Source organism: Eschrichtius robustus, chromosome 20 (genome assembly GCF_028021215.1).
Source record: "Eschrichtius robustus isolate mEscRob2 chromosome 20, mEscRob2.pri, whole genome shotgun sequence".
NCBI classification, from domain to species: Eukaryota; Metazoa; Chordata; class Mammalia; order Artiodactyla; family Eschrichtiidae; genus Eschrichtius; species Eschrichtius robustus.
In genome coordinates, this window is record NC_090843.1 from 53031480 (window position 1) to 53053341 (window position 21862).

A 21862-nucleotide genomic window follows, 5' to 3' on the forward strand; every position below is an offset into this window, starting at 1 on the left:
CTCCTCTGACCAAGTATCAGACAAGCATTTTGGCAGACTTCGCAGGCAAGGGCCTCAGGAAGATTGGCCCAGTCCCAGCTACTGAATTTAGGTTGTTCTCATCCAAGTCCCAAAGGGTGATTGAGGGCTCCAAGTTTCTGTCTTCCCCAGATCTCTCCCAATTTGTATTCAATTAAGGCTTTCCCTCACAAACGAATCCCTAAGGAGCAACAGTTATGGAGTGGCTTGTGGCGTAAGCTTCAGTTCCCAGTTTGTCAGGAAAGGCTCGAGTGGACTCTCGCGGGAGGCATTAACATGTGCGGGGCGGCAGGTGGACCAGGAGCTGACATTCCCTCCACTCTCTGGGTGCTCCTTAGCGCGTGTTAAAAGCATTGCTGATAAATCACACTGTGACACTCCCCGTAACCCCGGGTAGAAACAGCGTCTCTATAAAAATTGACCGTGGCCAAGAATCTCCAGTGCGATGCACAGGGGTCTGATGGCGCTAAAGTTAAAGTGAGTCAGGGGTCCACTTACTTACCTGGTCCCGGCATCCGCCTCACATTCTCTGAGAGCCCTTTGCTTTCATTACTAAGCCCATATTGGGTGAGCTGGGAAGAGGATGCCCACCTCTCACATCTGGAGAAGTTTAACCTGTGATTTAGAAAGTGGTTTTCTCATCTAATCCACGGTACCCTCTCATCATTATAAAATCCCAGCTGAAGACCAGAACCCTCAGATGGGGGGCTGTGAGAAAACCCTTCTCCAGCCAAGAGCAGTAACTGCCACCACTGCGACGGCCTGGAGGAGCCTCTGGCAGTTACCCATCACATTGCTGGAACTCTTCCCACAAAGACATGTCCCTGGTCCCTACATTTTCCCCACCCCACCCCCTATAGTCTAGCACACAGAGCCAGTTCAAGGGCACAATCAAAGCCTACTCTAGTGTGAAGTAATATAGGTTATAAACTGTGTACGTCATTGCCATTAGTCGTAATGCAGTCTCACACTACTTGGCTCTGGTTTAGAGCCTGAAGGATCCCTTCCACAGAGGCCCTTGTTCTCACTCCCTCCTGATCAATCGGCAGGCATTCCCGTAGATCTGATATCTGGAGCTGACATTTCTTTCCTTTTAACTTCCCTTCTCATCTCACTAATGCAAAGCCTTAGATGTTTCCTTTTGCCTCCACTGGGTCTCTGAAGCAACCACAGTCTCTGCTGTTTAGACATCAGGATCACCCCGCTGATTGAAACGACTGTTTGAACCATAAGTGACTTCCCTCATCCACTCAGCTGATTCTCCTCCATTCAGTCATGGAGATGATAGATCTCTTACTGGAGTGGTTGGAGGGATAAAATCAGAAGTCTTGAAAACGTCCTGGTAAAGTGCTGGTACCATGCTGACATTTAAAAAGTGTTAGCTGTTACCATTATTTTTTATTATTTATTCAACGTGCAGTCAGTTGAGCACCTGCTGTGTTCCAGAGGCAGAGTTAAGTGCTTTGGCTTGGTAGACGTGGTCCCTATCTTCATCTGCCTTACGGTCAAGTGGAGGGAAGTAGACGTGTAAGCAAATAAGTGTAACAGAGCAGGTTACATATGAGGCTAGAGGTCTGTGAACTCTGCAGAGTATGGTGGAGGTGACTGAGGAAAGGCTTCGTAGGAAAGCTGTCCTCGAGCAGAGTCCGGGAGACGTGTGTGCACTGACCTGCAAGGCCGTGGGGAGGGGCATTCCAGGCAGAGGGAGCAGTGGGAGCAAGTGCACAGAGGCAGCAAATAGCCTCTGCAGAGTCAACAGGGTCTGCAAGTGGCCCAACCCGCTTGAAGCACAGGGTGCCAGGGCTTAGCAAGATGGGGCTGGGGAGAGAGAGTCAAGACAGTGAAGGAAGGCCTGTCTGCAGCCATTGCAAGAATAGTAATCAGGGGAGCGTCTTGATCATATTTGCATCTGAAATATTGATAAATTTCTTTGACAGCTGATGGATTAGAAATGATAAGGCCAAAGGCTAGGAGACCAGTTAGGAAACAACTGCAAAAGCTCTAGTGAGAAAGAGAAGGGCAGCAGCAGGGGGATGGTCAGGAGGGGTGGGTGTGGGCATTCAGGGAAGAGCTGGGAACTGATTGGATATTGGGGTTGAGGGCAAGGGTGCGGTTTCTGACTTGGATGACTGGGCAGAGGAGATCCAGTCCCCTGAGCCTGGTTTTGGGGTGGGGCTGAGTCTTGGATATGCTGGGGTCGGGGTACTGGTGCCATGCCAGTGGGATGTCCAATAGGCCACTGGATATCAGAGTGGGCACCAGCATTCCGGAAAAAATGTGGCGAGAGCAAAGAGTATGGCGAGCACAAGCCTGAGAGCAGCGTTTGAAGAGTGAGGAGAGGGAGAGGCTGGCCAGGCTTTACCTCGACATCCAGGTCCTTTATTGCCATGGTCCTCCCTTCGTCGTGGGCCCTGTGTTCTTCTCCTGGTCCGTTCACTCTCAATCTGGCCTGATTATAGGCATTTCTGGTTCCCACATCTTCTGTTCTGCACCAGTACAACTCAGCCTTCCCTACACAGGCCTCTGCAGTTTTTTTTTCTAAAAAGCCCTCCTGACCTATTAAAATCATATTCTCCCTTTCCCCACACCAGCATCATCCATCTACCTGGCCCAGGTTGCCCTTCAGTCCCCAGTAAATTTTTTAGAGATCATGTATTTTGTTCCCTGATCTGACAGTTACTCCCTTAGCATTTATTTCCTGTTTTTTTGCATTTAAGATCGCATAACTACCTCACGTATATTCGACTATCATTATCTATTAGGATGTTTTCAGCTACTAGTCATAGAAGCCCTGACTCAGACTGACTTAAACAGAGGTGAATTTTTTTATTTCATATAACCAAAGTCCAGAGATAGGACAGATCCAAAGCTGATTGCCTCAGTGGTTCAGCAATGTCATTAAGGACCCAGGTTCTTTACTTACCCTGCTCTCCTTGGGCCTGGCTTCATCCTTAGAACGGTGGTAAAATGGCAGCTCTAGATGTTAAATCCAAATACACGAATACCCTGAAGAAGAAGAGAGACTTGCCCCAGCAGTGCAATGAAGTCCTTCCCTCCGGCGGGCTTCGATCACAAGCCACATCAGCACCAACAGCAGTCACCAAGGGACCCCATGCTCCGCCTGTCTGAGGCTGATTAGAACTCACCCCTGTAGTTCAGGAGGGATCAGCTTTTCCCCAGCATCCCAAGGCCAGATTTACCTAAATAAAACCAGGGCTACAGTTAGCAAGAAAAAGAATGGATGCTTGTAGGCCACAGTAGTGTCTACTTTAATTCTCAGTTTTCTTACAGAAGGAAGTGGGGCCTTAAAAAAAGAAAAAAAAAAAAGGTTTCTGCAGTTCTTTACCAAAGAGAATATAAGCCTAATTTGTCACTTCTTTTTTATCCACAGCTCCTTCATTCCCAAGTTCATCACCCACCTCTTCAAGTGCAAGCCAATTAGCATGGTGGGAGCAGAACAGGTAAGACAAAACTGGGATAGGACTGTTCCTTATGGCTTTTGTCGTAGATCAAACTGCATAACTTCCTAGTACAGAGCTACCGTGGAGAAGTAAAATCACTGATTTCCCTGTTTTGAGGACAGAATGATGACCTGGCAGCTTAAATTATTCATCCATTTATTTAAAACATTTTCATTGAGCACCTCCTAAGGTGTTTGTCCTTAGACAAGTTGCTTAACCTTCCAGGGCTTTAGTTTCTTCGTCTATAAAATGGGGATACTCCCAGCAGCGCCTCACAGGGTAGTTGTGAGGATTAAACAGGATAATGCACTGAAGTGCTTGACCCAACGTCAGGCATATGAGAAGCCCTCAACAAATGCCAGCTGTTACTCCTGATAGTTTGTTTCCACTGTCAGTGCCCATCTCCCCACATAGAAACATCTAGTCGATGCTTGCTGTAGGCTGTCTGGCTGATCAGCTTAGCAGAGTCAGAAATATTGTCTCAGCAAACTTCCTGGGAGGTTGCGTGGATTCAGACACTGACCGACTGTCTCTGAGTGTAGAATGTCAGTGTTTGGAAATTCTTACCTCTTGCATGTCATAAACACAGAACGAATTCTGTCCTCGGGAAACAGCAGAATAATGCCCCAGCACGCCCAGTTTCATTAGCACATGTTTATCGGGAATCCGCTCTGTTCACCTCACTTTTGTGTGTGGTAGGAGAGGACGCGGAGTGATTGCTCTCTGTGTGTCTGAGAGAAGCTTTAGATTCTCAGTTACTAGGTTTCTGTCTCTAGACTTGATGAAGCCACTGGAACACAAAGTTGACTCATTGGGAGCATGTTTCCATGAGTTTGCAGCTCTGCCCAGGCCTTACAAGCTCATTTAGTGTCCAGTAGCATGATATTTTCATATTGTCACATGAACCCAATGTCTTATCTATTTTCCTCAGATTTTCTTTTCTTTAAAAGAATGTTAAAATAATCGGCTCAGACTTCAAAGCCCGCACCTTCAGAAATATATCAATTTGGCCAGTATTTACTTCTGCTTTGAGATGTGGATGAGAAAACCATCTGTGAAACTGGTGTTTTACTTTCTCAGACCCCAGACAAATAGGAGTGGGTGACAGGAGAGCATAGATCTCAACAGGCCCAGCCTGGGGGAGGCCGTGGGTGAGAACTAAAGGCAACGTGGCCCTTGGAGGATTCCCACATGAAGTTCAGGTTTAGCTTGGGTCCGTGCTTGCCCTGAGTATCCGGCCTTAGAAACCCAAGCAGTCACGGAGCTGGAGGCGTGATCACTCAGGCAGCAAAACCATAGGAACCAAGAAGTTAACAAAGAGAAGTTCACAGATTAAAACAGATTCTGCCGCAAGTCTTGCAGCAACTGTAATCCAAACTTTAACAAAAGCTGTGAGAGTCAAAGCAAAGATTGAGGCCTAATCTCAGATGCCTCTGCTTTGCCACAGAAGTACTAGATCCTAAATTTAGACTACACTTTAATACTTGTGCCAAAAATAGGAAAGGAGACATTTTCCTGCTCTTGATTCTCTTCCTGATTACTGTATAAAGTAAATTATTTCTCTTTGGGCCCCAGAGTCCACTTGAGCAATTGCAAGGGCACGTGGAGCTGAACCATACCAGTATGTGTAATGCTTCTTGCTAGTTTGTGATTTTCAGAGAGTCTTGTGGGATTTGCAGGGTCATTAATTAGTCTTTTGGCCACAGTATCTATGACCGAGCACACAGTAGAAAAGGAATCCAGGGACTTCCCTGGTGGCGCAGTGGTTAAGAATCTGCCTGCCAATGCAGGGGACAGGGGTTCGGGCCCTGGTCTGGGAAGATGCCACGTGCTGCGGAGCAACTAAGCCTGTGAGCCACAACTGCTGAGCCTGCGCTCTAGAGCCCACGAGCCACAACTGCTGAGCCCACACGCCACAACTACTGAGGCCTGCGCGCCTAGAGCCCGTGCTCCGCAACAAGAGAAGCCACCGCAATGAGAAGCCCATGCACTGCAACGAAGAGTGGCCCCCACTCGCCGCAACTAGAGAAAGCCCGCACGCAGCAACGAAGATCCAACGCAGCCAAAAATAAATAAATTAATTATTTTTAAAAAAGGAATCCATTTGCACAAACTGCTTACCAGAGAGGAAGCAACACATTGTGGTGTCGGGAAAAGGACCCTAAAACTTGGGGTCCAGTCCCCGCTCTGCTTTTAATGGTCCCTGTGATCATGAGCAGTTGCTTCCTTGCTCTGGACTCAGTTTCCTCATGTTTAAATAAGAGCCCTGAATCAGACTCTCCACACGCCTCCTTCTAGATCTATTGTATTATGGATCTAAAATATTTTGAGGAGACTTCCCGGGTGGCACAGTGTTTAAGACTCTGCACTCCCAATGCAGGGGGCCTGGGTTTGATCCCTGGTCAGGGAACTAGACCCCACATGCATGCCACAACTAAGAGTTCGCATGCCTCAACTAAGGAGCCCACCTGCTGCAACTAAGACCCAGCGCAACCAAATAAATAAGTAAATATTTTTTTAAAAAATTCTTAAAAAAATAAAAATAAAATAATAAAATAAAATATTTTGAGCAATACAGTTCATGTCTATGAAGTATAGACATGAACTGTATTGCTCAAAATATTTTAGATCCATAAATATTTTCCTTTGTATTATCTTTATATACCATATTGACTTTTTTTATTGTGGTAAAACATACATAACATAAAATTTAACATTTTAACCATTTTAGGTGTACAGTTCCTAGTATTAAGTATATTCACATTGTTGTGCAACCATCCATTTCCAGACCTTTTTCATCATCCCAAACTGAAACTCCCTTCCCATTAAACACTAACTCCCCACCCCTCCTGCCCCAGCTGCTGGCAGCGACCATTCTCCTTTCTATCGCTATGAATATGACTGCTCGAGGGACCTCCTATAAGTGGAATCATACAACATCTGTCCACTTGTGTCTGGCTTATTTCACTTAGCATGCTTTCAGGGTTTATTCATGTTGTAGTATGTTTCAGAATTTCCTTCCTTTTTAAGGCTGAACAGTATTCCATCATACATATTACCACATTATGACCATATTGACTTTTTTAAAAATAAATTTATTTATTTTTTAAATAACGTGATTTTTTTTTTTTAACATCTACATTTCTTTCTATTTATTTATTTATTTATTTATTTATTTATTTTTGGCTGCATTGGGTCTTCGTTGCTGCACGCGGGCTTTCTCTAGTTGCGGCGAGCGGGGGCTACTCTTCGTTGCGGTGCGTGGGCGTCTCATTGCGGTGGCTTCTCTTTGTTGCGGAGCACGGGCTCTAGGCGCGCGGGCTTCAGCAGCTGTGGCAAGTTGTGGCACGCGGACTCAGTAGTTGTGGCGCACGAGCTTAGTTGCTCTGCGGCATGTGGGATCTTCCCATACCAGGGCTCGAACCCATGTCCCCTGCATTGGCAGGCAGATTCTTAACCACTGCGCCACGAGGGAAGTCCCTAAAGACCTTGTTGAATCTCTTAACTACCCAACTGCTCGCTTTTCTCTGTCTCATTAAGCTCTGGCCCATCTTGATTTTTATGAGGCCATCCTTCCCACTGAGAGCTTGAAACCTCTTCTATCACCCATTCAAAAGGGTCCTCCCTTTGTGCCACACAGAGCAAAGAGACAGGCACAGCCATGCTCCACAGGGGTTTACAAGCATTGGCAGGGTCACCAAGGTCCTGGAGATGGGGAGACCGAGCCAGCTCATGAAAGAAATGAATCAGTTAATGAAAAACAAAATTGCCATAAACATCACACTTAATGGTCAAATATAGAAAGATTTTCTCTTGACATTAGGAACAAGACAAGTATGTCTGCTGTCACCATTTCTATCCCACATTGCCCTTGAAGTCCTAGCCAGAACAATAAGACAAAAAATAAAAGAAAGTTTTAAAGAAATAAAAGGTACACAGATTAGAATGGAAGAAACAAAACTGTCATTTTTCACATTTCACAGAGAATGTGATTGTGAATGACAATATCCAAAAGAATCTACGGACAAGCTATTAGAATATAAATTTAGTAGGGGTGTGGGATATAAGGTCAGTATTTAAATTATTTTTAATATTTGCATATAACAGCAACAAACAATTTAAAATGAAAAATTTTTAATGAAACCATATACAGTAGCATTAGGAGACATTAAATAGCTAGGAATAAGTTGATTAAAAAATGTGCTAGTCTTCTACACAGAAAATGATACAATATTAAGAGACATTAAAGAAGACCTTTAAAATGGCAGGAAAGCTCATATTCATGTATTAAAGGACTCAATATTTTTAAAATGTCAATTCTTCCAAAATTAATCTCTAGATACAGTAAAATCCCAGTAGGGGTGGGTGGATGTGGGTGTGAAAGGAAATTGGTAAGTTGATTCTAAACGTTGGATGGAAGTGCCGAGACCAAGAATAGCTAAAATAACTCTAAAGAGAGAGCACAGAGTTGGAGGATTTAAACCTCAGGATACCAAGACTTATTTTAATGCTGAATTAATTAAGCACACAGGGACAAATGGGCCAACAGAACAGAATCAAGTTCAGAAATAGACCCACACATACATAGACACTTGATTTATGACAAAAACGGCACTAATTCAGTTGGGAAGGGATGGTCTTCTCAGTAAACAGTGCTGGGTAATTGAATATCCATGTGGAAAAAAAATTAATCTTGACCTTAACCACACACCATATAGGAAAGTCAGTTCCAGCAAGGACGTGGAGAAATTAGAACCCTCATACACCGGAAATGGAAAATGCTGCAGCCGTTTTGGGAAACAATTTGGCATTTTCTCAAAATGTTAAACATAGAGTTCCCATGTAACCCAGCAATTCCACTCCTAGATAGAAACCCAAAAGAATTGGAAAAGTATGTTCACGCAAACACTTGTGCAGCATTATTCAAAGCAGCGTTATTCATAATAGCCAAAAAGTAGAAACAACTCAAATGCCCATCAGTTGATGAATGGATAAAGAAAATGGTTTAACCTTACAAGGGAATATTATTCAGCTCTAAATAGAAGTGAAATACTTACACATGCTACAACATAGATGAACCTTGAGAACATTATGCTAAGTGAAAGAAGCCACAGACAAAAGGTCACATAACATATGATTCCATTTATATGGAATGTCCAGAACAGGCAAATCCACAAGACAGAAAGTAGACTAATGGTTGGCAAGGGGTGGAGGAGAGGAGGAAAAGAGATGTGATCACTAATGAGTATGGAATTTATTTGTGGCGTGTTGAGATGTCTGGAACTGAATGGTACACTTTTAAAAGGTGAATTTTATGGTATATTGTATCTCAGTTTTTAAAAAATCAATTCCAGGTGGATTATAGCTCTGAAAGTGAAAGATAAGACAACAAAACTTCTGGAAGCTAATAAGAGAATATTTTTATGACCGTAGGTTAGGCAAAGATTCCTTAACAAAACATTAAAAGTACCAATCATAAAAGAAGAGATAATTTGGAGTACTTAAAATTAAGGACTTCTTTTTCTCAAAAGACAAGCCAGAGTAGCAGATGATATTTGCAATATATGTAACAAAGTACTCATATTCTAAGTATATACTTTTAAAAATCTCTCAACATATCACTTATATGTGGAATCTTAAAAGGAAAAAAAAAAAAACCAATTTCATAGAAACAGGGAATAGAATGTTAGTTGCCAGGGGCTGGGGGAAGGGGGAAATGGGGAGATGTAAGTCAAAGGGTACACACTTTCAGTTCTAAGATGAATAAGTTCTAAGGACCTAATGTACAGCATGGTGACTGTAATTAATAATATGGTATGATATACTTGAAATTTACTGAGAGTAGATCTTAAGCATTCTTACCACATACACAAAAGGAGAGTTAATTATCTTGATCTTGGTTATCATTGCACAATATATATGTATATCAAATAATCGCCTTGTACACTTTAAGTATATGCAGTTAAAGTATATTTGTCAATTATTCCTCAATAAAGTTGAAAAAATTACTTAAAAAAAAAACCTCAACAAATCAATTAGAAAAAGATGATCAATCAGTAGAAAAATGACAGAAGATTTGAATAGGCACTTCAGAAAGAAGCTCACCAAAAAAGCCAAAAAGCATATTAATCATCCAGGGAAATGTAAATTAAAGTCACAATGATATTAGAATGGCTAAAATTAAAAAGGTCAACGATACCAAGTGTTGGTGAGGATGTGAAGCAACTGGAACTTTCATGCATTGCTGGTAGGAATGGAAATCGGCACAACCAAATTGGAAAACTATCTGGCAGTCTGTACTAAAGCTAAACATATGCTTACGCCTTGAACCGGCAATTCTGCATAGATGCCACCCCAGAGAAATAAGGGCGTATGGCCACCAAAGGCATATACAAGAATGTTCATAGCACATTAGTGAGCAGTAAACCAATCCTGAGTGACAGAGGGCAGAAGAGTGGTCATCTTTATTAGGAAGGAAGAGAGAGCGTTGACTGGAAGAGAACCTGAGGGAGCCTTCTGGGATGCAAGAAATGTCCCATATCTTTTTTTTTTTTTTTAATTTTTTAAAAATTGAAGTATAGTTGATTTATAATATTGTATTAATTTCTGGTGTACAGCAGAGTGATTCAGTTATATGTGTGTATATTCTTTTTCATACTCTTTTCCATTATAGGTTATTACAAGATACTGAATATAGTTCCCTGTGCTATATAGTAGAACTTTATTGTTAATCTATTTTATATATAGTAGTGTGTATCTGCTAATCCCAAACTCCTAATTTATCCCCCTGCCCTTTCCCCTTTGGTAACCATAAGTTTGTTTTCTGTGTCTGTGAGTCTGTTTCTGTTTTGTAAATAAGTTCATTTGTATCATTTCATTTAGATTCCAAATATAAGTGATATCATATGATATTTGTCTTTCTCTGTCTGACTTACTTCACTTAGTATGATAATCTCTAGGTCCATCCATGTTGCTGCAAATGGCATTATTTCATTCTTTTTATGGCTGAGTAGTATTCCATTTTGCGTGCGTGTGTGCGTGCGTGCGTGTGTGTGTTGGGTTGGCCAAAAAGTTCGTTCGGGTTTTTCCGTAACATCTTATATGCCATATATATATATGCCACATCTCTTTATCCATTCTTCTGTCAATGGAGAAATGTCCCATATCTTTAATGAGGCAATAGGTGTATACATATGTAATAGTTTATCAAGCTATGTACTTGGTCTTTGTGTACTTTACTGTATGAAAGTTACACCTAAATTTTAAAAAAAAGAAAAGAGGAAAGAAACTAGGCATGTCCTCACCTTGGTCCATCCATTCTTCATATTTTGAACTGTCTCTTCTGTGTCACTTCCTTGAAACTTAGCGTTGTATATATGGCCCTTTACCTTCTAGCAGTGGGCCTTTTATCTTGTCTACTCAAGGTTTCCGTCACTATGATAGTCATGATGACCCCCAAGAGTGGTAGGGGCTCTTTAAGAAGTAAACCCCTCAGAGCTTTCCATTGCTGGGTGATGACCCTTCCCAGGCATAGCATGCTGGCCAGATCTGCACCCCAGTAGCCCATCAAGAACATGAGCCACACCACCCCAAAATTTATCTCTGAGGCTCAAACAAATTTGGTGGATGGCCACCTCTTGCCCAATGCCTCATGCCTAAGAGGATGAACTTTTAGCTATTTTCAAAGATGAAAGCCAGCAGATTTTCATGATAAATGGGGCCTTTCACCTTCATTGCCCACAGACAGCTGCTAAGCCTATCAGACAAGCTCCCACCTTTTCTGACTACATTACTCCCGGTAAAACCTGAAACGAAGGTTTCCATCTGTACAGCTGTCTGGTGAGGACAAAATTTTATTGTGACTGGCCGGGAATTGAAAAAGTCCTATCTCTCAAAATATGGGAGACACTAGAGAGTTATGTCTGGCTCATTCAAAACTCTTCCTGTCACTTAAGACTGTACAATTATTTATGCATATAATATATCTCTGGGAAATAGAAAGTACAGAAAAAACAGGAAGTATCCCCATACAGTTTTAAATAATCACTGATTTTTTTTTTCCTGCTAGCAAATAATGCCAAGACATGCCTTTGATTTTGACAAGGCTCTGAAATTTTGCTGTATGGAAGATAAAGTTGAACCCTCACTAGGCCTCAAATAACATAGTGTGGAAAAAAAAGAAGAAGAAGAAAAAGACATAGTTCCAGTTAATAAAAGTATAGAAAATAATGTCAAGAATATCAGCTTCCCGCTCAGCTTAGTCAAATCTTAACATGTTCCCACATTTGCTTTAGATCTTTTTTATATAAAGTAAATCATTACAGTTATGGCTGAAGTCCCCCGTGGACCCTACCCTTCCGCTCACCTCCCTACATGCCCAGAGGTAATCACTATTCTGATTTTGATTTTTATCATTCCCGTATGTGTTTTGATATGTTACATGTGTATCTATTCACAAAAGATATATAATTTTGTTTTACATATTTTTAAACTTTATACAAATGGTACTATACATATCATTTCCCCACTTGCTTTTTTTGCCCAACATAATGTTTTCTGAGATTTGTCTATGTTGGTATAGGTTGTTTGTGTTCACTCATTTTAACTTCAATATCATATTCCATTGCATGAATATGCCACCATTTGTTTATCCATTCTACCGTTGAGGGGCATTTACGTTGTTTCCAGTCTTCTGCTTTTACAAACAGTGGATGCAGGGAATCGTTTTTTTTTTGTTTTTTTTTTTTTAACATGGGCAGGAATTTTTCTAAAGGATATGAGTGCTGTGTTACGGGTTATGCACATCTTCCACTAAGGAAATAGTACTGAGTTTCCCCCAAAGTGCCTCAACCAATTTATACTCTCATCCTAAGTGTGAGTTTCATTGCACCATATGCATGCCAACACTTGGTATTTTTTACCTTTTTACTTTTGCCTTTCTGATGAGTACGAAATGGTACACAATTGTGGTTTTGATTTACTGGATTACTAATAAGGTTAAGTATCATTTCACACACCTTGTGAGTGCTTGAGTTGTGGTTTGTTTGTTTTTGTTTTTGTTTTGTTTTTGTGTGTGTGAGTTGCCTGTTCAGATCTTTGCCACACCGCTGTTATTCTTGCTACTGGGGTTGCTGGTCTTTTTCTTATTGATTTTCGGGAATCTTTATGTGTTCTGAGTATTATCCCTTTGGCAGTATTGCAGACATCCTCTCCCGGTTTGTGTCTTTTTACTTTGTTTATGTGTCTTTTGTTATAGACTTATGTTATTTTAAGGTAGATTTTTCCATCTTTCCTCTGTCTCACATTCTTCTCTTCCCTACAGAAATAATCTGTTTTCTTCTTAATGTTTTTCTTTTTATATCTGGGTTTTTAATCTGCATGGAATTGAGCGTACTTGTTTTTTAGAGGCACGTGCTGGGTTCCCTCTGAGGATGAGCAGTGCTCACTTCCAGTGGGGCTCTGGGAACTGCTCTGATACCAGGCGCTTTGTGGGGGTGCCTCTGACAGTCTATACTTATCTGCCTTCTGAATGCTTGGGTGCCTTTCTCTGTGAGCCCATGGCCTTCTCAAAAAACAGACACTAGGAGAGTGAGAATGTTCATCTCTGGAAACCTAGAAAAGTCCAAAATATCCTAGCACTTTCCTGGTCTGCCATTGAATGACCTACAGAGTTTAGGCCTTCGAATAGCAACATTAGTGCGTGAAATTACTCTTTCCTTAGTGTAGCTTCCCACTGTTTTTTAAAATTAAGGCTTTATATTTTCTAGAGCAGTTTAAGGTTCACAGCAAAGTCGAGGGGCAGGTACAGAGAGTTCCCGTATACTCCCTGCCCCACAGAAGCATAGCCTCCCGCATCATCAACATCTCCTATCAGGGTGGTACATTTGTTACAATCAACGAACTTGTGTTGACACATCATTATCATTCAAAGTCTATAGTTTACATTACAGTGTTACAGTTTACACTCTAGGTGTTATACAGTCTGTGGCTTTGGACAAATGTATAATGACATGTATCCACCATCATGGTATTATACAGAGCAGTTTCACTGCCCTAAAAAGCCTCTGTGCTCCACCAGTTCATCTTACCCACCACCCCCAACCCCTGGCAACCACTGATCTTTTTCTTCCTCCATAGTTTTGCCTTTGCCAGAACGTCATAGAGTTGGAATCATACAATATGTAGCCTTTTCAGATTGGCCTTTTCACTTAGTCATGTGCATTTAAGTTTCCTTCATATCTTTTTTTTTTTGGTGGCTGCGTTGGGTCTTCGTTGCTGTGCACGGGCTTTCTCTAGTTGCAGCGAGTGGGGGCTACTCTTCATTGCAGTGCATGGGCTTCTAACTGCGGTGGCTTCTCTTGTTGCGGAGCACGGGCTCTAGGCGCGTGGGCTTCAGTAGTTGTGACGCAGGCTCAGTGGTTGTGGCTGGTGGGCTCTGGAGCACAGACTCAGTAGTTGTGGCGCACGGGCTTAGTTGCTCTGCAGCATGTGGGATCTTCCCGGACCAGGGCTCGAACCCATGTTCCCTGCACTGGCAGGCAGATTCCCCACCATTGCACCATCAGGGAAGGCCCTAAGGTTCCTTCATATCTTGATAGCTCATTTCTTTTTAGCACTGAGTAATAATCCATTGTCTGGGTGTGCCACAGTTTCTCCATTCAGCTGCTGAAGGTTATCTTGTTTGCTTCCAAGTTTTGGCAGTTATGAATAAAGCTGTTAAAAACATCCGTGTGCAGGTTTTTGAACATAAGTTTTCAACTCTAGACAAATAACGAGTAGCATGATTGCTAGATTGTGTGGTTAGGGTATGTGTAGTTTTATTATAAGAAGCCACCAAAGTGTCTTCCAAAGTGTCTGTAACATTTTGCGTTTCCGCCAGCAGTTAATGAGAGTTCTGTTGCTCTACATCCTCAGCAGCATTTGATGTTGTCAGTGTTCCAGATTTTAGCCATTCTAATAGATGTATAGTGGTGTCTCGTGGCTGATTTAATTTGCATTTCCCTGGATGGAGCATCTTTTCAAGTGCTTACTTGTCATCTATTTCTCTTCTTTGGTGAGGTATCTGTTAAGCTCTTGGGCCCATTTTTCAGTTGGGTCGTTTGTTTTCTTATTGTTGAGTGTTTCTTAAAAAGCTTTGTATATTTTAGATAACAGTCCTTTATAAGATGTATCTTTTGCAAATATTTTCTCCCAGTCTGTGGCTTGTCCTCTCATTCCCTTGACATTGTCTTTTGGATAGCAGAAGTTTTTCATTTTATTTTATTTTATTATTATTTTTTTTGTAAATTTTATTTATTTATTTATTTATTTATTTATTTATTTATTTATTTTTAAATGTTTTTGGCTGTGTTAGGTCTTCGTTGCTGTGTGCAGGCTCTCTCTAGTTGCAGCGAGCGCGGGCTACTCTTCGTTGCGGCGCGCGGGCTTCTCATTGCAGTGGCTTCTCTTGTCGCGGAGCACAGGCTCCAGGCATGTGGGCTCGGTAGTCGTGGCTCGCAGGCTCTAGAGCGCAGGCTCAGTAGTTGTGGCGCACGGGCTTAGCTGCTCCGCGGCATGTGGGATCTTCCCGGACCAGGGCTCGAACCCGTGTCCCCTGCATTGGCAGGCGGATTCTTAACCACTGTGCCACCAGGGAAGCCCAAGTTTTTCATTTTAATGAAGTCCAGTTTATCGATTATTTCTTTCACAGATCATATCTTTGGTGTTATATCTAAAAAGTCATCACCATACCCAAGGTCATCTAGGTTTTCTCCTATGTTATCTTCAAGGAGTTTTATAGTTTTTTGTTTTACATTTAGGTCTGTAATCCATTTTGATTTAGTTTTTGTGAAGAGTGTAAGGTCTGTGTCTAGATTCCCTTTTATTTTTATTTTTCGAACATAGATGTCCAGCCGTTCCAGCACCATTTGTTGGAAAGACTGTCTTTGTTCCATTGAATTGCCTTTGCTCCTTTGTGAATGATCAGTTGACTATATTTGCGTGGATTTATTCCTGGGCCTTTTCTTCTCAGTTGATCTATTTATCTATTCTTTCACCAGTACTAAACTGTCTTGATTACTGTAGCTTTATTTTATTTTATTTTATTTATTTATTTATTTAGCTGCACTTGGTCTTAGTTGTGGCACACAGGATCTTCGTTGCCATGTGCGAGATCTTCATTGCAGCATGCAGGATCTTTAGTTGTGGCACGCGGGATCTTTTAGCTGTGGCATGTGGGATCTAATTCCCTGACCAGGGATCGAACCCAGGCCCCCTGCATTGGGAGTGCGGAGTCTTAACCACTGGCCCACCAGGGAAGTCCCTACTGTAGCTTTATTATAAGTCTGGAAGTTGGATAGGCTCAGTCCTCCAACTTTGTTCTTCTCCTTTAATATCGCGTTAGCTATTCTGGGTCTTTTGCCTCTCCATATAAACTTCAGAATCAGTCTGTTTCAGTACCTCACCATTTTTTGAGAGCAATATTTCCCTCTGTGTTATCCCAAGTAAAACACTGATGGCTTCTCCAAATTTTGATACCATTGTCAAAATTATAATCACCATGACCATTAAGTTAATAGTGTTTCTCATTAATGAGTTTGTCTTATCGTTAGTTGTTAACTCTCCTGTCCATAGCAAAGTACAGGGAGAATGAGAGAATTCAGGGTGTCATAGGGCCTGAAGGGATACCATTCCACCCCTGCTTGATATAATTATGGAAAGCTTTCTGAGAGGAGCAGGCAGTGGCAGATACAGCAAGCCCTGTCCTGAACATAAGATTGACCATCAGAGTTGCAGTAGCGAGACTGTCACCCTACTGCTACCTTTGTCTGGTTGGTGGGCATGTGATTCCATTCTTCGAAACTGTCTGAACAGGCCAGTGTATATATGCCATTTCTGTGCCTGCAGTTGGTGGGCAATCAGGAAAGTTGATAGCCTTCCAAGTAATTGGCATCCAAGAGAACCAAAAAAAAAAAAAAGAAAGAATGAAAAAGGCAGTTTGTTGCAAAGATACTGATGTTTAAATTTGATTTAATCTCCTACATCCTCACTAGCCAGAGAAATCCAAAATAGAGCAGTACGGAATTACCATTTTTTGCCTGTTGAATAAGCAAAATTTTTATGGCAGTTTTCAGTGCTGATGTGGGTGCAGTCTGCACTATGTAAATAGGTACATTCCATTCAGAAAGCAGTTCAGGATATGTAAGAAGAACCTTCCAAATGTCCTATCCTTTGATCTGTCCCAAAGACTGTCTCCTAAGGAAATGCCGCTGATAGACCTAGAATTATATCTGCACAGCTGTTCATCACAGTATTTATTATTTATAATAATAAAAATCTAGAAACAAAGTGTAGGGGAATGGTTAAAAATATTAAAGTTACACACACACACACAGCATAGAGTACTGTATAGCCATTGAAAATCATGATTTTTTTTTTAAAGACTGCCAAGATGGGAAAATAGAATTCAAAAAACATCATGTATTAAGTGGAAAAACCAGGTTGTAAAACTGTCTATACAGTATAACTCTAGCTTGTTATACACACACACAAACTGGTGGGAATGATACCACATTGAACTGTGGCATCTTACTGTTTTTTCCTGGGTCATAGTAACTATCACTCATGTTTTTCCTTTTATATTTGTTCATTTTCCGAATTTTCTCCAATGAGAGCGTATTACATTTAAAATCAGGAAAATGTTATTTATCAGTGTGCGTGCACTTAGGTATCGTGTCCCTGTGAAGCGGCTGGTTCTATTCTGCTCTCTTCCCTCAGCTGCTGCTGGACACCCACTCGCTGAAGATGGTCCTGCTCGATCTGCCTTCCATCGGCTCTCAGGTGGTGAGGAAAGCCCCAGCCAGTTACACAAAGATCGTGGTGAAAGGCATGACCCGAGCGGAGATGATCCTCAAGGTGGGGCTTGTGTCTTCCTCGGGGGGGGGGGGGGGGGGGCCGGGGGGGGGAGGTTTCGGTTAAAAGGGCCTGGTTATCTGATTGCTTATTCCAAGGAGTACTGAGTACTAGTCTTTGAAAGCACAGGTTAGGACCTATGCCTATCAGTCCTAAAAGATTGTCCACATTCTTTGGCTGAACCAGACTTTGGCCTCATCAGATATTGTTGAAAGTCAGTGCACTGTTACTGGGGGGTCAGTAATTCTATCTGACGAATGAATTCTTCATCGTAGTGGGATTCTCTTGTAATAAGATTTGACCAAGATTGGAGGTTGGGTGGCGTTGCCACTGTGAATCAGCGTCTAAGTCAGGGATCTCTCTGCTTCTCAGCAGGGATTTGTGGCCCAGCTCTCAGTTACTCCGGTCCACGTAAGCCTCTTTGGCGCTCTAAACTCTGCCACTTTAGAGGAACTTTGAACAGATGTTGCATAACTGATTCTAATCAGCAAATGGGTTTTCTAAAGCCCCATTTAATAAAACATACATGGGGTGATGATGCTGAGAATGTCTGAAGCTTTGAGCTCCTGCATATGATTTCCATCTGGACGTGTCAAGGGGAAAGGGGGCCTACTGGGGAGGGGAGAGAAGGCTGGAGAAAAAACGGAACTGCCAGGGGATGCTCTTAGAAGGCCAGGGCCTGCAGGCCCTTCAGGTCTGTCTCCAAACAGAATGACTCAAATAATGGAGGAGTGAAGAGTAGCGGCAGGCCCTGACATGGGTGGGACCAGGTGAGGGGCCCACACAGACCTCAGGCTTTGGCCTGAGGAAACTGGAAGCAGCCTAATCCATTTCTTCCCTAGCTGGTTTACTCACCAGGGTGGAGAGCAGGGTTTAGAGAGAATTTCTGAGTGAATACTCCTTGCCAGTCTGAGTCATATTCTCAGAAATTCGAAACAAAACCAGCCTGCTGGCCGGCGCGCCGCAGCTACTGGGCCTGCTTGCTCTGGAGCCCGCGCGCCGCAACTAGAGAGAAGCCCATGCGTCGCAACGGAAGACCCAACGCAGCCAAATAAATTAATTAATTAAATAATTTTTTAAAATTAAAAAAAAAAAAAGAAAGTTGAAGCAATGGTTGCCTCTGGGGGAAAAAAAAAGTCTGCTGGAGGAAGGAAATCAGACACCACACTGAAAACCAAATGGCAGTGAATGTGAGGGTTGCGATGCCATCGCTTTCCTGCTGTTGGTACATGAATTGGATGTAGTTAAATGAAGTTCCAGATTTTAAGTCTTGAAAAGAGTGAGGCTGTTCTAGGGTTTTTGTTTTTGAGAAAATCCACTTAATTCGGTGCCTTTTGAGGCCATCCTTCGGGAACAGTGATACATCAGGACAGAAGGAGCAGGTACCACGAACCTACGAAATGTCTCAAACAGGGGACCCTGCAACAGAGTGTTTCCCGTGGTCCTGAGATTTAAAAAGTCACGTGGGACTCCCCCCAGGCCCTCTGTTTTAGAACCTTCAGAGGAGGGACATAGGAAGCTGTACTTACGAAGCAATCCAGGTTACATTCATGATTTAGGAAATTTAGGAAACATTGCTCTACCTGAATGTCGAGATGAAACAGGCTGTCAGGACATTTCTGGGTTTGCAGCTGCTGCTGCCACCTAAGGAGATCGTGCAGAGTCCTTTTTGTGATTGGCCTGCAAGTGAGGAAGGATAATCCTCGGCCTCCGATCACGAGTGTTCCCGGCAGGCCTACTCTCTTCTCTCTCCCTCGGTAGGTCGTGATGGCCCCTCACGAGCCGTTGGTGGTGTTTGTGGACAACTACATCAAACTCCTGACGGACTGCAACACAGAAACCTTCCAGAAGATTCTGGACATGAAGGTTAGCTCCGCGTTTTGTTTCGTCCCCGGGCACCTTCTTCTCACGCTCGGTGGTTAACTGGGGGATGGGATATGGGCCCCCCGGGAGCTATCTCAAAGTGCCCGTGCCTGGCCCAGGCTGCAGACCCAACTCTCAGAAGGCTTTTAAGGAGGAGGAGGAACCGGGGCCTGTGAATGTCCCCGTTCTGATGGCGCCCAGCAGAGAGCCAGGCTCAGCGGGACTTCGGTGGAGAGGAGGCTACCCTCCCGCATCCTGCCGCCTGTCCTCCGCCCTCCCAGCCCCTTCTCCCTCCTCTCCTGCTGCCTCTTCTCTTCCTCTGATTCTCTCCCAGGCTGCCACCCAGGGCTGGTATCTCCCTGAAGAAAGCGTTAATCCTCAGCCCAGTGAATACCAGTTACTGCGCTTGCCCTCGGGCCCTTCGGGGCCAGAGCTGACGTCACCCTCCTCTCTCTCTCCACCTCAGGGGCTGAAGAGGAGCGAGCAGAGCAGCATGCTGGAGCTCTTCCGCCAGAGGCTCCCCGCCCCGCCCTCAGGGCCCGAAGGCTCCGGCTCGCTGTCCCTCCTGGCTCCAACTCCAGAACAGGAGTCATCTCGCATCCGCAAACTGGAGAAGCTAATTAAAAAGAGACTGTAGGAGCGTCCAAGGGGCACTTTTCCCCCTGGCCAGTGACCGCCCCCCCAACCAGCACCCAGATCCCCGGAAGCCCCCCACCTCTCCTGTGCTTCCCCGACTCTCAGATCATCAGTCTTGAAACTTCCTGGGGCATTTGGGTCATTCACATGTTTCTCCCATGTCCTGTCTTAATTCCTGTCCTAATCGGAGAAGACGGGTAACAGTCAGATTATAAAAAGGCAGTCGAGATGGTCCCTGATTCCTGCAGCAGAGGCAGCTGGGGGTGAAGGTTCCGTGGGCTTCACTTGCTGGTCCCGGGCTGCTCCCAACTGGTCCAGTTGTCACTGACTCTGTAGCCTCACCGCCGCAGTCACACCCTCTGGCATGTGGTCCTGTTCCTTTCCATGCTTCTATCCCAGCACCGTGGGTGAGAAAGCCTGGAACTCACCCCTTCCTCCACCTGCAGCTGTGTGAGGTTCCCTCTGCGGCCGGACCCTTAAGAGATGTCCTCTGGGCTTGGCTCTAGGGCCCAAGTGATGAAGTGGAAGATTACAGGTGTGACGGAAGAAAGAGGTGTGGCCTTTAGCTAAGCCCTAGTAGGAAAAGCTGGCTAAATAAGAAAAGCGCTGGAAGGGCAGGGAAGGGGCTGGGGGGGGCACCTGGGCAGCTCAGTCGATAAATTTCACTCTGCCCAGATAGCCATGGTGTGGCTCTGGTAAAGTTATCCAGCCTGAGCTAATTGAGGTTAACGTTCTCTTCCCACTCTTGAAAGAAGGGGTGATGGGCCCATCTCCAAACAGCCACTTCAGCCATCTGTCCTCGGCCTGGGAGCTGGAAACCCAGTGGACTCGCACACCTGGTTCTTGTCACTCTCAGTGTTTACAGATCCACACTTGTCTTTGTGTTTCATTCACGAGGAGTCATTTTCTGGAAGTCTCCATAATGGCATTGAGATGTCAAGCTGCTGTTTTGCCCCCTGGGTGGTGGTCACAGCCAGGGAAGTTGCTTTCTTGATTTATTGCACTGTCAGTAATCTCCAAGGAGCCAGCAGAAGTCAGTAGGAGTTACGTTAAGTGTCTTGTTGATGGGCGCTGCATGCCCTGTGTGCGTCCTGTACAGACAGAGCATGTTTCTCATCTGGGGGGTCTGCATCAGAATCACCTGGGGCTCTTTTTTTTTTTTTTTTTTACAAGTACAGATGCATGGAGATTGTGAATCAGTTAAGTCTGGAGTGGGGCCCAGCATCTAGGTTTAAAAGTTCCATAGGTGATTATAATGCTTACTTCTTGTGAAGAAGCATTGTAACAGAAATTTGCTTTATTGAAGGGTTCCTATTGCACATTTTCATAAATGTATATTTTTTCTGACTCTAAGCAAGTGTAATTACTGTATAATTGAGCTGGTACCCAAATGGTAAAGATTTCTTTTTGGTGATAGCCAGCAGCTTGAGTTTTGAATTTGTGTTGGTGGTAGGGACCATGGCAGAAATCATGCTGTCCCCATACTGACTAGGATTCTTCTTGTTTTGATGATCAAGCCCCAAACAGAAGGTTTATTTATTACTGTCACTTTGAAATAATATATATAAAGGAGCACTCATTGATAAAAGCAGTAGCTAACAACTCTGTTATTCAGCTAAATTATATAGATACTGTACCGGTTCCTTCCCTCCGCTTTCTCTAGCCCCTTAAAAAAAAAAAACAAAAAAAAACTTAGAGTCACCTTATGTGGTTAAAATAAATATTCGTAATTTATAATTGATAAAGAGTTCACTGCTGTTTTTACTCTGGACAGACTTCCTGATTACTAGTTAGAGGTGCCCAGGCTGGAGAAAGTTCTGTTTGGATCATAACAGGGAAACGGGAACCACCATGGACGGGGTGTTTTGACCTCCAGATTCAGTTCTGGAATTGAAGCTAACTGTTGCCACGCCTCCCTCTCTTGAAGAACAAAGACCCAGTACCTGGGACTTTCCCAGGAAAGGGCGCTGACTTTCTCATGCCTCGGGCAGCGC

The 21862-nt window shown here is 43.5% G+C and overlaps 1 protein-coding gene across 2 annotated transcripts in view; it reads left to right on the forward strand.

The window, feature by feature from the left end:
* Positions 1 to 21613, forward strand: part of VPS53 (VPS53 subunit of GARP complex) — a 127389-nt gene extending 105776 nt beyond the window's left edge. For both annotated transcript variants that reach the window (XM_068530769.1, XM_068530770.1), the window contains 4 exons: positions 3410 to 3479; positions 17235 to 17372; positions 19131 to 19235; positions 19699 to 21613. In XM_068530769.1, the coding sequence (XP_068386870.1) occupies positions 3410 to 3479; positions 17235 to 17372; positions 19131 to 19235; positions 19699 to 19869 (484 nt within the window). In that variant the 3' untranslated portion in view covers positions 19870 to 21613. The remainder of the gene's footprint in view (positions 1 to 3409; positions 3480 to 17234; positions 17373 to 19130; positions 19236 to 19698) is intronic.
* The last annotated feature ends 249 nt before the right edge of the window (positions 21614 to 21862 follow it).